Below are 17983 nucleotides of genomic sequence, written 5' to 3'. Positions count from 1 at the left end.
TTGTATCTAATTCTGACTTCCAAAAATTCTGATCTTGACTTCAGAAACCTGATTTTGCTTTTTTATACTCTTGATTTTAGGTTGGCAATGTCAATCTGACCTCCTATAATCATGTTCATATTTTTATCTACTGTGTTGGCTTTCCTAGATCACTTTATCTCAAGGTTTCTGACTCTATCTTGGTAGTCTTGTTCTAATTCAAAATCTCTTAGTTTGAATATTTGGTTTTGTATTCTTGTCACTGGTATGAACAGTGATTAATCCTACCTCAGCAGTACAAAAGGAAGGGTCTGAACCATTTTACCAGTAACAAGATATCTTAATTGTAAGATTAGACATGATCTTTTTTCTTTTAAAATTTTTACTACAGTCATGGTGTGTTTATAGAGGGAAAAAATAAAAGATACAAATTTTGAAAAGAAAGAATTAAAGCTCAAGGTGAGAAGAGTTAAGAAGACAGTAATAGGGGCGCCTGGGTGACTCAGTGGGTTAAAGCCTCTGCCTTCAGCTTGGGTCGTGATCCCAGAGTCCTGGGATCAAGCCCCACATTGGGTTCTCTGCTTGGTGGGGAGATTGCTTCCTCCCCTCTCTCTCCACCTGCCTCTCTGCCTGCTTGTGACCTCTGTCTGTCAAATAAATAAATAAAATCTTTAAAAAAAAGAAGACAATTGTTATTAAAGAGTTCAGGACCCCTGAACTTTTAAGTTATAAAAGTCTTTAATAAATTACGTACAGAAAACTGAAGGCATGATGAAGACTGAAGAAGGAAAACTTTGATTTTTTTTTTAAGATTTTATTATTTAACAGAGAGAGAGACACAGCAAAAGAGGGAACATAAGCAGGGGGAGTGGGAGATGAAGAAGCAGGCTTCCCACTAAGCAGGGAGACCGAAGTGGGGCTCAATCCCAGGACCCTGGGATCATGACCTGAGCCTAAAGCAGACAGTTAACGACTGAACCACCTGGGCACCCTCCCTTTTTTTTATAAAGAGAGCAACAGACGCCCAACCATTGCTACTCAATATGTGGTCCACAGACAAACGGCATCAGCATCACATGGAAAGCTTATTAGAAATGCAGATCTCAAGCTTTACCCAAAACCCACTCAATTAGAATATCTTAACAAGATCTCGAGCTAATCATATACACATTAAGCATGAGTCTGAGAAGCACTAACACAGAACAGCAAGGATTTGTTCAGAAAAAGGCATACCAAATTTATTTTATCTTTTGAGAAGTTTACTTAAATGATAAAAGTCAGAGAGTAAACTGACATAATCTAACAATTTCAGGAAAAATGACTTATAACAACAGAATATTAAACCACCTAACTGCTTTTCAACAATTTAAAGCATATGGTCTTCCCTTCTTTAGCACCACATATTACCATGTATAATATTACATATTATACAATGTAAATGTATAACCTAGAAATGTCTATATACTGACTTCTAATGAAGCTTGACTGTAAAAGATGAAATTAAAAAAAAAATCACTTGAGAGATATAGTATTTCCAACCATTTGTCAATGTACTCAAAATTTTATCCCTGCATCAAGGTGCATCATCAGAAGCCTAGGTCTGTACTACATTAGCTTATGGTACATAGCAGAACTGCATTCACTTACTAACACTTAATGTTCTGCACCCTTAGCTTGTATTGTTAAAATAAACTTCTCCATATAAAATATATTTATGCTTGTGCTCTAAAAATTATCATCGTCCATTATATAATGCAACTTCCTATACTGTCTACATATGCCAAGGATGTAACATAAATGAGTGAAATAGACTATAAGAAAAAGCAACTGCCAGATATATAATGAAACTTTATTATTAATTGAACAATGGTAATAAGCAATGTTAACAGAGTACAAACAGGTAAGAAAACAGAAGCTATACTTTAAATTTGAAATTTAAAAATAAAAGTATTTATCAAATTTTCCTTTCGAAACTGATTTCTCTGTTGATCGGGAGATAGAAACCTGAAACTCTTCTATACCAGTATGTCAATATCCACATGGACTGACAGGGAAAAAGTAGATAGATGCCTCCATGAAAATTTGGGTACTGTTATCAAGAGATGTCAGTTGGAAAGTGGAATGAATAAATGGCATCTAACCACGACAATTAATATCGACTACATCTGATACTCCCAAGTTGTCTAATCAGAATTCAATACCACATTACATTACAGTTCAATTTGTAGTTCTTCTTTCATATTAGTAGTATTAATTGAGAAAGGCAAAATAAACAGTTTTTCATTATCATAATGCTGGAAATGAGAAAACATTTTAAGAATTCAATCTTTGAATACATAGTTTAGGTAATCACTTCTATCTCTGGAAGCCAATTTCAGCATAGAGAAGTGAGTCAGATTACTCTTTGCCAAATGAGTTTCCCAAAGAAATTACTTCACTGAGAACATATGAATTACAATTTACATTTGTGTAATTACTTATAAATGCATTTGCAGAGAGAGATTCAGAGTGTTTATATGGGTTGTCATAGTCACCAAAGAGGTCAAGTCTTTGAGGTGAGGAAGAAAATTTCCCGTGAATGACAGGAACAAGTTGAATTCTTTCAACAGTTCAAAAAATCTCTCTTTAGCACCCTGTCATGAATGCTGTGCAGCATCATACAGATCTCCCCTTCAGGACTGAAGTACTTCTTTCCAGGTTGTTCTTTAGGCATTACCCTGAAGAGAGCCATCTCACCCAAGATTATGCCCCCTTTCCAGGGCAGCTGGCATCCAAGACTGGCCAACACTGAGCTACAAGACATGGCCATCTTATTCTAACCAAAAACAAGTCTGAAGGACCATCCCAGTTTCAGAGTTCCCAGGGGGAGTGTAGGTAAGCTGAGGCCTTGCAACTTAACAGTAGCCAAAGTTCTCCCTTTACCTAGTCCAGCCTCCTTCTCTCCCCCTCATAGGCACTGGCCCTGAAAGTGCCCCGTAGTAAAATATCTGCTCACTAAGCACCATCTGAGAAGCCTGTCTCCTGGGCAGCCCAGCCTTTGACAGCACCTCATCCAGTACGCCCCTGACCGTCAAGAAACAGAGGCAGCTTCTGCATTATGCATCAGTTTACCCAACAAAGCAACAGTCTCTGTGAAAGCCACAGAAGAATATCCATCCATGTGTTATTAACACATCCACATGTTTGAGGTTTAGCTTTACAGCACAAAGTGCTTCCTGGTAAATTATACAATTACACTCTTAAAATACTTACACTCTTACACTCTTAAAAATACTTAAACCTTGTATTTAAATTTCAAATCAAGATTTTAATAACTTGCAGAAATATCTTCTGTAGTCACACAAATTATGTTGACCAATCAACATTAAACATGTAAAACACGGCAACTTTGCTCAAAAGTTCTGTCATATCAAAATTCTCACTGACACCATCAATAATATGCTTTACTGGGCAGTATTACCTCTGTCTATGAAACAACAACAACAAAGAATGAATAACCCCTTTTAAAGCAACCTGTCCAATTAATTATCAACTATATCTTCAACATGCCAAACAACAGCATTTCGGATTAGATTTGCATTTGAAACTTAAGAACACATCCTGTGCCTCTCTCAATAGACACTCTTTTATAAACTGTCATCTGTGAAAGTATTTGATTCCTGGGCAATCTTTTTCCTTAATATATAACTATGAAATTGCATTTCATAATAGGATTGCTTATTTTATTCAGTTAAGATTTATGACATCACTTTTCTGTATCCTAGCTATAATTTCTACCTTATTTTGCTTTATAATGAGTTTGTAATTTATGTTCAGTTGACAAAGACACACTACGTACATGTAACACACCAGAATCCTTTATTTCCATCACAAATAAATTTGTTTTCTCTTATTTTCTTGAAATGCCCTCTCAGTCTAGCTTACATTCTCTCACTTTTAAAAGAGATGTGGGTGCCATAAACATTTAATTTCCTCTTATATCAGCTCTATGAATAACACCACCAAAAAAGACAAGTGACAACCTGACACACAGGATAAGGTAGAAAATAAGGAAGTGTGTGGACTATGTTTAAATGGAAATGCCCCAATGTCTAAAGACAGCAATGGCCACTTAACTCCAAATGATTGCTGCTTAATGGGAATACTGACCAAGTGCTTCCAGATTTTTCAATTTTTTTCATGAGAAGTCAGAAATTCACATTTTTATTTAAAATTGTTAAATGTTGGCAATTAATTCATCCCTATGCAACACATTTCTGACCATATCCAGCTCATGGTCCACTGATCTGCAAACCCTTTGCTATGAGATAAATTTCTTTAGAATGTAGAACTGGGGGCAAAGTTTGTCAGTCTTAAAGGCAGTATTCAGGAAATGAGAGACAAAAAAGAACAACTATGAGGTATATATAAAACAAGCAATAATAATAATAACAGAAGTCCCTCCTTATACGTAATTTCTTCAAATGTAAATGGATGAAACTCCAATCACAAGGCAGAGATTGGAAGAATAGATAAATAGAATCCAACAACGTACTGTCCAGAAGAAACTTACTTGAGATTCAAAGACACAAACAGGTAGAAAATGAAATGACAGAAGATATTCCATGCAAATAGTAACCAAAAGTGAGCAGGGGTGTTTGTAACTAAATGGACTTTAAATTTAAAAAGTTACAAAAGACAAAGAAAGACATTATACACCAATTAAAAATGCAATACAGCAAGAAGATATAACAATAACAACAGACCATCAGTTTAAGAGAACTGAAGGTAAACCAGCGCTCTACACTCTACGATAACAGTGGAGACTTCAAGACCTCCTTTCAAAAATGGATAGAACTGGACAAAAGTAAGAAATACAGGACTTTAACAACACAATAAACCAAGAGACATATACAGCACAGTCCACCCAATAACAGAATACACATTCTTCTCAAGTGCACATGGAACATTTTCCAGGACAGACCAAATGTTAGGCCACAAATTTAAAGTGAACAGATTTTATTTATTTATTTATTTATTTATTCAGTCATTCATTCACAGAGAGAACAAGAGCAGGGCAGGGCAGAGAGGGAAAGAGAGAATATTAAGTAGGCTCCGTGCCCAGTGCAGAGCACAATGTAGGGCTCAATCTCGTGACTCTGAGATCACGACCTGAGCTGAAATCAGGAGTCAGAAACCCAACTGACTGAGCCACCAGGAACCCCTCAATAGATTTTAAAAGACAGACATCATGCAGAGTATCTTTTCTGATGACAAATGGATAAAGTTACAAATCAGTAATGGAAGAAAAACTGAAAATATTTAGAATTTGTAGAAATTAAACAATATGCTTAATCAATGAAATGAAGAAGAAATCACAAGGGAAATTAGAAAAAACTTAAGACTGAATGAAAATGAAAATACAACCTACCTCGGCTTACAGGACACAGAAAAAACCATGCTAAGGGAGAAATTTGTATCTATAAATGTTCACATTCAATAACAAGAAAGATCTCAAATCAATAACCTAATTCTGCAACTAGGGGACTAGGAAAAAGAAGAACAAACTAACCACAAAACTACCAGAAGGAAGGAAATAATAAGATTAGAGCAGAAATAAAAGAAATAGAGACTAGAAAAACAACAGGAAAAAAACAATTAAACTGGGGCGACTGGGTGGCTCAGTGGGTTAAAGCCTCTGCCTTCAGCTCAGGTCATGGTCCCCGGGTCCTGGGATCAAGCCCCACATTGGGCTCTCTGCTCAGCAGGGAGCCTGCTTCCTCCTCTCTCTCTGCCTGCTTCTCTGCCTGCCTGTGATCTCTGTTAAATAAATAAATAAAATCTTTAAAAAAAAACAATTAAACTAAGAGTTGGTTTTCTGAAAAGATAAACAAAAGTGACAAATCTTTAGCTAGATTAAGAAAAAAGGAAGACTTGAATAAAATCATGAATAAAAGAAAAGACATTACAACTGATGCTTCAGAAACGAAAGTAATTTTAGGGGCACCTGGGTGGTTCAGTCATTGGGCATCTGCCTTTGGCTCAGGTCATGATCCTAGAGTCCTGAGCTCAAGCCCCACATTGGGCTCCCTGCTCAGTGGGGAGCCTGCTTCTCCCTCTGCTACTCCCCCTGCTTGTGTTACCTCTCTGGCTCTCTCTCTCTCTGTGTCAAATAAATGAAATCTTTAAAAAAAAAAAAAGAAATGAAAAGAATTTTAAGGGACTACCATGAAAACTTATATACCAAATTGGATAACCTAGAAGAAATGCATGAATTCCTAGAAACACAACCACCTACAAAGCCTGGATCATTAAGAAATAGAAAACCTGACAGACCTATAACTAGCAAAGAGATTGAAGCAGTAATCAAAAATCTCCCAACAAAGAAAAGTTTAGGATTAGGTGGCTTTACCCCCAAATTCTACCAAATCCTTAAAGAATATATGCCAATCCTTCTCAAAGTCTTCCAAGAAATTGGAACACTCTGAAACTTATTTAATGAAGCCAGATTTACCCTCACATCAAAAAAAAAAAGAAAATACCAATGGAATTTTTCACAGAAGTAGATAGAACAAGAAGCCTAAAATTTATATAGAACCACAAATGACCCTGAATAGCCAAAGCAATCCTGAGAAAGAAGAATGAAGCTGGAGGTATCATGCTCTTGGATTTCACACTATACTACAAAGGTACAATAATCAAAACAGTATAGTACTGGCATGAAAATGCACACATAGATCAAAGGAAGAGGACAGGGGCGCCTGGGTGGCTCAGTGGGTTAAAGCCTCTGCCTTCGGCTCAGGTCATGATCCCAGGGTCCTGGGATCGAGCCCCACATCGGGCTCTCTGCTCAGCAGGGAGCCTGCTTCCTCCTCTCTCTGACTGCCTCTCTGCTTACCTGCAATCTCTGTCAAATAAATAAATAAAATCTTAAAAAAAAAAAAAAGGGAAGAGAACAGACCACCCAGGGAAAAAAAACCACACATATATATCATCCTCAATGAAGAAAAGCTGAGAGCTTTTCATCTACAGTCAGGAATAAGACAGTGATGTCCACTCTCACCACTGTTGTTCAACATAGTACTGGAAGTCCTAGCTTCAGCAATCAGACCATAAAAAGAAATAAAAGGCATCCAAATCAGCAAGGAAGAGGTCAAACTTTCACTATTCACAGATGATATGATTCTCTATGATATGATTCTCTATGTAGAAAACCTGAAAGACTCTACCAAAAAATTGTTAGAACTGATATACAAATTCAGCAAAGTTGCAGGATTTAAAATCAACATACAGAAATCTGTTGCATTCCTATACACCAATAATGAAGATGCAGAAAGAGAAATCAAGGAATTGATCCCATTTACAATTGCACTAAAATCCATAAGATACAAAGGAATAAACCTAGACAATGAGGTAAAAGATCTGCAATCTGAAAACTATAAAACCCTGATGAAAGACACTGAAAACGACACAAAGAAATGGAAAGACATTCCATGCTCACGGATTGGAAAAATATTGTTCAAATGTCTACACTACGCAAAGCAATCTACACATTTAATGCAATCCCTATCAAAATACCAACAGCATTCTTCCCAGAGCTAGAACAATCCTAAAATTTGTACAGAACCACCGAAGACCCCAAATAGCCAAAGCAATCAATAAAAGAAAAACAAAGCTAGAAGCATGATTCCGGACATCAAGCTACATTACAAAGCTGTAGTGATCAGGATAGTACGGCAGTGGCACAAAAACAGACACTTAGATCAATGGAGCAGAACAGAAAACCCAGAAATGAAGCCACAACTATATGATCAACTAATCTTCAACAAAGCAGGAAAGAATACCCAATGGAAAACAGTCTCATCAACAAATGTGAAAACTGAACACCAATATACAAAAGAATGAAATTGGAGCACTTTCTTACACCATACACAAAAATAAATTCAAAATGGATGAAAGACCTAAATGTGAGACAGGAAACCATCAACATCCTAGAGGAGAACACAGGCAGCAACCTCTTTGACTTTGACCGCAGCATCTTCTTACCAGACATGTCTCTGGAGACAAAGGAAACAAAAGCAAAATAAACTACTGGGACTTCATCAAGATAAAAGACTTCTGCACAGCAAAGGAAACAATCAATAAAACTAAAAGGCAGCCTATGGAATGGGAGAAGATATTTGCAAATGACATACTTGATATCTAAAATCTATAAAGAACTAATCAAACTCAACATCCAAAAACAAATGATCCAGTTAAATAGGCAGAAGACACGAAGAGATACATGTTTTCAAAGAAGACATCCAGAAGGTTAATGGACACATGAAAAGATTAAAAGATTCTCAACATCAACTCATCATCAGGGAAATACAAATCAAAACCATGATGAAATACCACCTCACACCGGCCTGAATGCCTAAAAAGTTGACAACATAAGAAACAACAGGTGTTGGTGAGGATGTAGAGAAAGGGAAACCATCTTACACTGTTGGTGGGAATGCAAACTGGTGCAGCCACTCTGGAAAACAGTATGGAGGTTCCTCAAAAAGTTAAAAAGAGAACTACCTATGACCCAGCAATTGCACTACTAGGTATCTACCCAAAGGATACAAAATACTGATTCAAAGGAGCACATGTATCCCAATGTTTATAGCAGCATTATCAAGAATAGCTAAATTATAAAAAGAACCCAAAGGTCCATCAACAGATGAGTAGATAAAGAAGATGCACGCACGTGTGCGTGTGTAATGGAATATTACTCAACCATAAAAAATGAATTCTTGCCATTTGCAAGGATGTAGATGGAGCTATAGAGGATGTGCAAGTGAAGTAACTCAGAGAAGGACAAATATCATGATTTCACTCATATGAGGAATTGAAGAAACAAAACAGATGAACATGTGGGAAGGGGAAAAAAAGAGAGGGAAGCAGAACCCAAGAGTCTCTTAATGATAGAGAACAAACTCAGGGTTGATGGAGAGAGGTGGACAGGGAATGGGCTAAATGGGTGACGGGTATTAAGGACGGCCCTTGTTCAGCACTGGGTGTTGTATGTAAGTGATGAATCATTAAATTCTACTCATTAAACCAATATTACATTGTATATTAACTAGAGTTTAAATAAAATTCTGAAGAAAAAAATTAGAAAAGGGGCACCTGGGTGGCTCAGTGGGTTAAGCCTCTGCCTTCAGCTCAGGTCATGATCCCGGCATCCTGGGATTGAGCCCCACGTTGGGCTCTCTGCTGAGTGGGAAGCCTGCTTCCCTTCCTCTCTCTCTGCCTGCCTCACTGCCTACTTGTGATCTGTCTGTCAAATAAATAAATAAAATCTTTAAAAAAAAAAAAGAAAGAAAGAAATTAGAAAAAAAAAGAAACTGTGAGGTCCAGAAATCTTAAATATATACTATCCTGTCCTTTAAGAGAAAAGTTGCTACTGTGAATTGGATGAAGACAGTTGGAATGCCTACAAAATCTGAAGATAACAAACTGGGAAGAGTAAATACACCACATGATAGAATTTAAATTTACAGGATTATAACAACTGAAAAAAAATAAGCTCTAACAATCAGGTTGAAACTTAATAGCTTAAAAAATATACGTGGTATAACAAAATATATATTGATTTCTGCTCCTGGTTCCTAGCACAGAGACCTAAAACCCTTGTCATTTCCTAAGTGATAAGAACACTAGGGGCATCTCTTGTTCCAATATTTGTTTTTTGCCCTATCCCTGACACAGAGCTCCTGAAACTCCTGTAAATTCCTAAGTGATAAGAGCTCTAGTAGCATCTTTTGTTCTATTACTCTGGATGGCTCCTGGATGGGGGGCTGATCACCAGAATGACCAAGCCATGATTAGAAGCTTGGAATTTTCAGTTCCCCCCAAGTCCTCCAGAGAAGAGAGAAGGACTAGAAATAGAATTAATAATTGATCATGCTTATGTGAGGAAGTCTCCATAAAACCCCAAAAGTGCAGAGTCCAGAGAGCTTCCATGCTATAAACACATATACACTAAGAGGGTATCACAGCCCAACACTGTATGCACAGAAACGCCTGTGCACAGAAATCTCCTGGATCTCATGTTATGTATCTCCTCACCCAGCTATTCATCTGTATCTTTTAACAAGTCCTTCAGTAAGCTGGGAAACAAAAGTTAAGTGTTTCCCTGAGTTTTGTGAGCCACTCTAACAAATTAATTGAACCTGAGGAGGAGGATGTTAGAACCTCTGATCTATGTCTAGTTGGTGAGAAACATAGGTGATAACCTGGGCTTGCAACTAACTTCTGATGTATGGGAGGGGGGCAGTCTTGTGAGACCAAACCCTTAAACTGTGGGTTTCGATGCTATCTCCAGGTAGATAGTGTCAGAACTCAGTTGAATTGCAGGACACCCAACTAGTATCACAGAGAATTGCTTGGTGTGGGGAAAAACCTCCACATATTTAGTGACAAGTGAAATGTTTTGTGTGAGTAGTAAAGGATACTCACAGGAAGAAATATACATGAGAAAAACACACAGTAGGAAAGAACTAGGTATTTTCCTTTTAGTATGGCCACTGGGTACTTATTCAATCAAAAAGGTAAAGGATATAGAATTCAGAGATAAGAGCAGTTGATATTATAAAGATCTAGTTTTCTAAGCGCAGTAAATTCACTATGTGATGTGGCTGTGAGGAAAGAGCTAAACTTAACATTGGTTTCATTAAAAGAAACATAGACTCTAGAGCAGTGCTGCCCAGTTGAACTTCCTATGATAATGGAATTGTTCTCTATCTGCACTGTTCAGTAAGCTCTAGCCACTTACCACATGTAGCTAATGAAACCTGATATATCTAGTGTGACTGAAGGACTTTTTTATTTTGTTTAATTTTTGTTAATTTAAATAGTTATATGGGGCTAGTTGCTACAAAATTGGATAGTTCAGGTTTAGAACATTTATCTTTTTATTATTTTTTTAAAGAATTTTATTTATTTATCTTACAGAGAAAGAACAGGAAAGCACAGGCAAGGGGAGCGGCAGAGGGAGGGGGGAACCTGGTATGGGGCTCAGTCCCAGGACCCTGGGATCATGACCCAAACCTAAGGCAGTTACTTAACCAACTGAGCCACCTAGGTGCCCTAGTTTAGAACATTTGAAACATAAAAAGCAGATACTATTGGTTAGACCACATCTGTAGTATTATGTTCATTTCCAGTTACCATACATACAAACTATAAGTGACTGACCATATTAATGAACAATGTTAGAATGAAATGGGGAAGAACTGTCAAGTAAAAGATTTTGATATTACCACATGGCAGAACTAGCAGCCTTAGAAATTATTGGAAAACATGTACCAATTGTATATAAGAAAAATTTTTGTGTTGTAGTTTTGTAGAAACATAATCATAATTATTATAATTAATGTATTAATTTCAAATAATATATAAATATTATTACCATTATTACAATCCCCTCTTCCATAGATATTCCAGAAGAGGCTGAATGCCTTCTCATCCAAGAAGTCATGCGTCAGGTAGGAGACTGGTCTGCAACAATGGTTGATAAGCTACAGCTTGCAGGCCAAATCCAACCAGCCACCTGTTTTTGTAAATAAAGCTTTTGGAACACAGCCAGTTCCATTTATTTACAGATTTTCTATGGCTGCTTTCACACAAGAGCAGAATAAAGGAGGTGTTACAGAGAATTTATGGTTTACAAAGGCTAAAGGCCCTTTACAGAAAATGTTTACTAACTCACCTAAAATAGTGATTCTCAGAACCACTTGGAGAACTAATAAAGAAGAGAGGTCTGGGCTTGTTGGAGTAAGGCAGGGCCTGATCTCTGTATTTTTAAAAAAGTTCCCTAGTGATCACTTTGTATAACCATTTTATTGAGGTATAATTCCCATACCATACCATGCATCCATTTAAAGTACACAATTCAGTGGCTTTTAGTGTACTCATACAATTGTAAAACCATCACCCAATCAATTTAAAACATTTTCATCACATCAAAAAGAAATGCCATACCCATGCCATACCCTCTCCCCATTTCCCCCAAGTCTCACAGCCCTAAGCAAGCACTAATCTACTTCCTATCTGTATAAATGTACCTATTCTGGATAGTATATAAATGGATTGATACAATCTATGATCTTTGTGACTGGCTCTTTTCACTTAGCATAATGTTTTCAAGGTTTATCCTTGTTATAACATATATCAGTACCTGTTTCTTTTTATTTTTCTTAATATTTTAAAGGTTTGAACACTAGTTAGTTAACAAACTGTTATATGAATCTTAGGTGTACAATATAGTAGTAATTCAACAGTTCCATACATCATCCTTTATTGCCAAGTAATATTCTATGGTATGGTTATATCATATTTTGTTTATCTATTCATCAGTTGATAGACATTTTGAATGTTTCCACATTTAAATATTAAGAATAACGTTGCTATGAACATTCACATTGAAGTGTTTTATGGACATGTATTTCCTATTTAATTCAAGAGTGGAATTGTTGGGTCATATGGTATCTCTCTAACATACTGAATAAGAGACTGTTTTCAAAGCAGCTGCACAATTTTACATTACCACCATTAGTGTATCAGAGTTACAATTTCTCTACATCCTTGTCAACATTTGTTATTAGCTTTTTTATTATAGCCATCCTATTGGTACAAAGTGGTTTCTTGTTGTGGTTTTGACTGATGTTTCTCTGATGGCTAATGATGCTGAGCCGTCTTTTCAAGTGCTTATTCCCCAGTAATTGTGATGAACACTGAAGTCTGGGAACATTCAGAGGTCTGTAAATATTCTAAGATCCCTTCTGACATTAACAGCCCCATACAGATAGAGCCGGAGAAGTGCATTACTCATAGAACTGCACTTGCTCGTGCCTTCCTGTTCCGCCTGACACCATCCTGTAGGCTAACCTAGGCCTAACCTCCTGTTTTTTACAGCCCCGACTACCTTACTCCACTTTTTATTTCTTTTTCAAAATTTTAACGTTAATTTTAAAATTAACTTGACTCTTGGCTGTTTAAATCATTAAGCAAACATTTCCATCTTCTAATTTGATAAGCACAATGGCAAATGCAGTGCTCTGTGAATACAGATGGATATAAATGGATATATTCAATATATATTAATGGAAATCTTAAAAAAATGTTAGTCTTTAGAGAAAAGAAAATCAATTCTACTGTACCTTTCATGATCCATCAGCAGTTTAGCAACATTCAGACAAAAGTCTAGAGACATGTCAAGATGCATTATTTCCATGACAGCTAAAAAAGAAAAAAAAATGAAATAATCATATCAGTTTCATTTCAGAGGAAGCTGAACTATTTTCAGTAATTTTTCTCTGTTCAAAATCTACTTTCTAAATGTTTGCCATAGACCATGCCTTACCTAATAATTTATAAAAACCTTTTTATAAAATAGTAACATCCAATGCTAGAATGTAGTGAAACATGTACTCTTCTATGGATGCCAAGTAACTTGGTACAATCTTTTTGAAAACCAATTTGGCAATACTGTATACTAAGAACACAGTGGTTAAAAGCTTGGGACCCTGGGCACCTGGGTGGCTCAGGTGGTTAAGCAACTGCCTTCAGCTCAGGTCATGATCCTGGACTCCTGGGATCAAGTCCCACATCAGGCTCCCAGCTCAGTGGGGAGTCTACTTCTCCCTCTGACCTCTCCTGTCTCATGTGCTCTCTCTCCCTCTCAATAAATAAAATCTTTAAAAAAAAGTTTGGGACCTCAAGTCAAGATAGACTTATATTTGAAACCACTTGCCACCTATATGCCATAGGCAAGTTACTTAGTTCTTCTGTGCCTTAGTATTGTCATCTGTAAAATGGGAATGTATCATCAATCTCTTAGGTTTGTTGAGAGGGTTACATGGGATAACTAATGTAAATTACATAGTAAAGCACCTAGCACTTAGTAAACACTCAGTAAATGAAAGCTACTGTTATTATTATGCATTCCCTCTACTACAAAAAGTGTACTTCTGGGACGCCTGGGTGGCTCAGTTGGTTAAGCAGCTGCCTTCGGCTCAGGTCATGATCCCAGAGTCCTGGGATCGAGTCCCACATCGGGCTCCTTGCTCAGCAGGGAGCCTGCTTCTCCCTCTACCTCTGCCTGCCATTCTGTCTGCCTGTGCTTGCTCTCTCCCCTTCTCTCTCTGATAAATCAATAAAATCTTTAAAAAAAAAAGTGTACTTCTGAAAAGTCATCTGAAATAAGGGAAAATGTTTATAAGCAAAGATATTAAAATCAGTATAGATTATAATAACAATGAAAAGGAAATATATTCTTGAGTGTCCACTATAGGCAGGTGATAAACTATTACAAAAACCATTAAAAGTGTTGAGTGTGAAAGAACAGAGAGAAATGAATATGCTCCACTATGAAAAATGTTTGTAAGATTAGTAAGTGAAAAATCAGAAAATAAAGCCTGCGTGTACTATATAGTCAAAATTCTATAAAACAAACAAATTTAACCAAAATAGAAAAAGCACTGAAAATAAATGATCAAACTGCTAGAAGGGATTGTGTTCAGACTCCTTATTTACCAAATTATCTAATGAGTGTAGTCTCTGTGCTTGGTGCTAAAAACCCAGTAGTGGAAAATACACACAAAAATACCTATTGTCAGGGAACTTACATTCCCGTAAATGGCAGTACTATGTATATTTTTAGTATTTTCCAAAAGTTTCCTTAATGGGTATGTGCTACCCTTTCATAATAAAAACAATTTTGTGTATTTTTTTTTTTCAGTTTTTCTACTACAAAAAATACCAGTGAAACTCTAATTCCAGCAGTTAGATTGACCATTCTAAGAGTAAAGTACTTCTACTAGCAAAGAAATGATGGGATTGGGAGGGAGACAAACCATAAGTGACTCTTAATCTCACAAAACAAACTGAGGGTTGCTGGGGGGAGGGGGGTTGGGAGAAGGGGGTGGGATTATGGACATTGGGGAGGGTATGTGCTTTGGTGAGTGCTGTGAAGTGTGTAAACCTGGTGATTCACAGACCTGTACCCCTGGGAATAAAAAATATGTTTATAAAAAATAAAAAATTATAAAATGAAAAAAAATGCAAGTTTCAACACATTCTCTCAATACAACAAAGTAAAAGATAATTTAATATTTTAAGGTGTAGAAAACTTGGGATTCAGGGAAGTCTCCTAAATTGTAATCTAACATTGAGACTTCATTAGTCTGAATATCAAGAGACTAAATAAAAACAATATGGCCATAAAGAATAGTTTCATTTTAAACTCTGCTTTTTATCAGCATTTTGATAAATATTATAATGAGGAATTGTAATCTAAGATCAATCAATTTTAAAGTAGGTGACTTCATAATCCCTTTGCTCTTCTTATATTGTATAGGTTTAAGTAAGCCTATTCCTTTAAATGGTTAGTTGGTTTATTCTCCTAGTGGAAAAAAAAAGTAGAGTTGCCTTCCTGGTTCCTAACATTTTTCAGCCTGTGTATACTGAGATGACACTGTTATGTAGAAATACAGAATCTTCTATACACTTCAGCTTCTAAGGTCTCCTAGTGATTAGCTAAAATTCTAGAAGTCACAGAAAGTTTTAGGTGTACTAAATTAGAACTAAATTTAGAGCTACTACCAAATTTGATCATTATCCTATTTATTAAAAATTATTATTATTTATGGGATAATTAATTATATTAGAATATAATTTTATATAGTAAAAAATACAGCTCTTTAATGCAACTAAATTTTCATGTAGAAAAAAATAAAGCATATACACATTAAAATAATTTAAATTATTTTTATGGCTAAACATTATTGAAATATTGTTAAGGGGCCAGTGTGCATAGACAGACTTTTTGTAGTAGTAACAGTAATAATTAATAGCTACAAAAACAGGTAACAGGTTTTGCACACTAACTCTGTACCAGGGATACTGCTAAATGCTTTATATACATTTTCTCAGGGATTCTCAAAATAACACAATGAGGTAGACATTATTATTTTATCTCTTTTAAAGATGAAGAAACTTAAGCACAGAAAATTAAGTGACTTGCCAAATGACTCAAACATGTATATCAGGATGTTTATTCTGTGAGGTATACATTCTAGACCCTTAAACATTCTGAAAAAGGGGGGCAGGGCGCCTGGGTGGCTCAGTGGGTTAAAGCCTCTGCCTTTGGCTTGGGTCACGATCCCAGTGTCCCAGGATGGAGTCCCACATCAGGCTCGCTGCTCAGCAGGGAGTCTGCTTCCCCCTCTCTCTCTGCCTGTCTCTCCGCCTACTTGTGATCTCTTGTCTGTCAAACAAACAAATAAATAAATAAATAAAATATTAAAAAAAAAAAGAATTCTGAAAAAGAGACTCCTGAGTGGTACACTCAGTTAAGTGTCCAACTATTGGTTTCAGCTCAGGTTGTGATCTCATAATCGTGAGATCAAGCCCCATGTTGAGCTCTACACTCAGTATGGAGTCTGCTTAAGATTCTCTCTCCCTTCCCCTCTGCCTTTCCCCCACCTTCTAAAATAATAAATCTTAAAAAGAAGAATTTTGAAAAATAGAAATGTTTATACAAGTAATTATAAAAAGCACAGCACTACAAAGGCTTTTTCCATCCAAAGTTAATATTTTTTCATGGTGATAGACAACTTTGGAAGGGCAGCTGTAATTTTTGCTAAACTAAAAAACAAACAAACAAACAAACAAAACCCAAAAACTTAACAGTTTTTATTCAGCTCTTTTTTTACTATTAAATCTCCAACTAGTCCCTCTTCCTTCTCTTTTGCTTCCTAGCTGACAAGCCTCTCCTTTTCCTACGTGATCAATTTCTTTCTCAGTCACTATCAAATCACACTTGTTAGGATACTATAAAAGATCCTATATTAAACAAACTGGAAATATATTTCAAAATTGTGTGTTCTTCATATAGAGATGATACCTTCAAGGAGTTCTTCATTAGCTATTTCACTCTTCAAGAGGATTTTCATCTTTAAGAAAAGCCCAGCTGGATTCAAATATTCCTATTTTAAATAGAGAAATTCACAGTGACATTAAAACTGTAGAATGTAAAAAGACAATTTTCAAGTAATTTGCCTGTTTTATTTAACCACAAGAGAATGACTCATGATCAAAAAAATCAAAATTATAGAAGATCAGATCATAAAATCCAGTTTATCTGCGAGAATATTTTTTGGTATTTAACTTAATCTAAATAACACAAGGAAAAAACATTTAAACATTTGATTGAGTGGCAAGCACTTAATGGCAAGGTCAATACTTAAACTGTGACTGTAAGGCCATATTCTTGACTTGATAAGCAAAACTCCACATGTCAAATTATATTTGCTTTCTTTTGAGATTTTAGTAACAACTAATGTCCTTTGGAAATATGGCTGAATGAAATGAAAATGTACTGTCTTCCCTAAGGATATGCCAGTCATATTTACTATTAATAACAATGTACTCTGAATAGTTTTTCTATGGTTCTACGGTATCTGTGGTCTCTTGCCTGGTTCCACTTTGCCTGACAGGATACATATTTAAACAGCTAGCTCAGTATAAAAGAATAGTCTAGGCCCACAGAAGAGAACCTTTTTCACTACAAAGTCATTCAGCCTCTACACGAACATTGTACTTATTTGCTCCAACCTTGGCAAATAATTATAGCAATTCATGTTTGAGATGCCTTAAGAATGGAAAGTTAGGGAAAGTATGCATTGGTATTAAAAGGGTTCACAAATATAGATGCCATCAATACAAATAATAAACCGAGGTTGCAGATTTTAATTTACTGCATTGCGACATTTCCTGACAGACATGTTGGAATAGGTCTTGGATTCAATTCCCTTTTACTTTCAGAGATGTACAGGTGTCCCAGAGCTTGGCGGGATCTCTTTTCCTTCAGTCTACTATACTCACACAAGCTGACATTCTGGTTTTCCCTTTGATTTCATTACCAAACAACTCCAGAGAATGGACAAACACTCTTTCATTGTATAATCATGGATTCACTTCTGTAAACATTTGT

The 17983-nt window shown here is 36.1% G+C and overlaps 1 protein-coding gene across 3 annotated transcripts in view; it reads right to left on the bottom strand.

Annotated features, from left to right (window-relative positions):
• TEX11 (testis expressed 11) overlaps positions 1–17983 on the bottom strand; it is a 312028-nt gene that overhangs the window by 182595 nt on the left and 111450 nt on the right. For all 3 annotated transcript variants that reach the window (XM_082716160.1, XM_082716159.1, XM_082716161.1), the window contains exons 12-13: positions 16895–16976; positions 13149–13227 (exon numbers count right to left, since the gene is read on the bottom strand). In XM_082716160.1, coding sequence (XP_082572286.1) covers positions 13149–13227; positions 16895–16976 — 161 coding nt within the window. The remainder of the gene's footprint in view (positions 1–13148; positions 13228–16894; positions 16977–17983) is intronic.

Source organism: Mustela nivalis, assembly GCF_964662115.1.
Source record: "Mustela nivalis genome assembly, chromosome: X".
Taxonomy (NCBI): Eukaryota; Metazoa; Chordata; class Mammalia; order Carnivora; family Mustelidae; genus Mustela; species Mustela nivalis.
The sequence above is the reverse complement of the archived record's forward strand: the minus strand, read 5'-3'. Positions and strand labels throughout refer to the sequence as shown.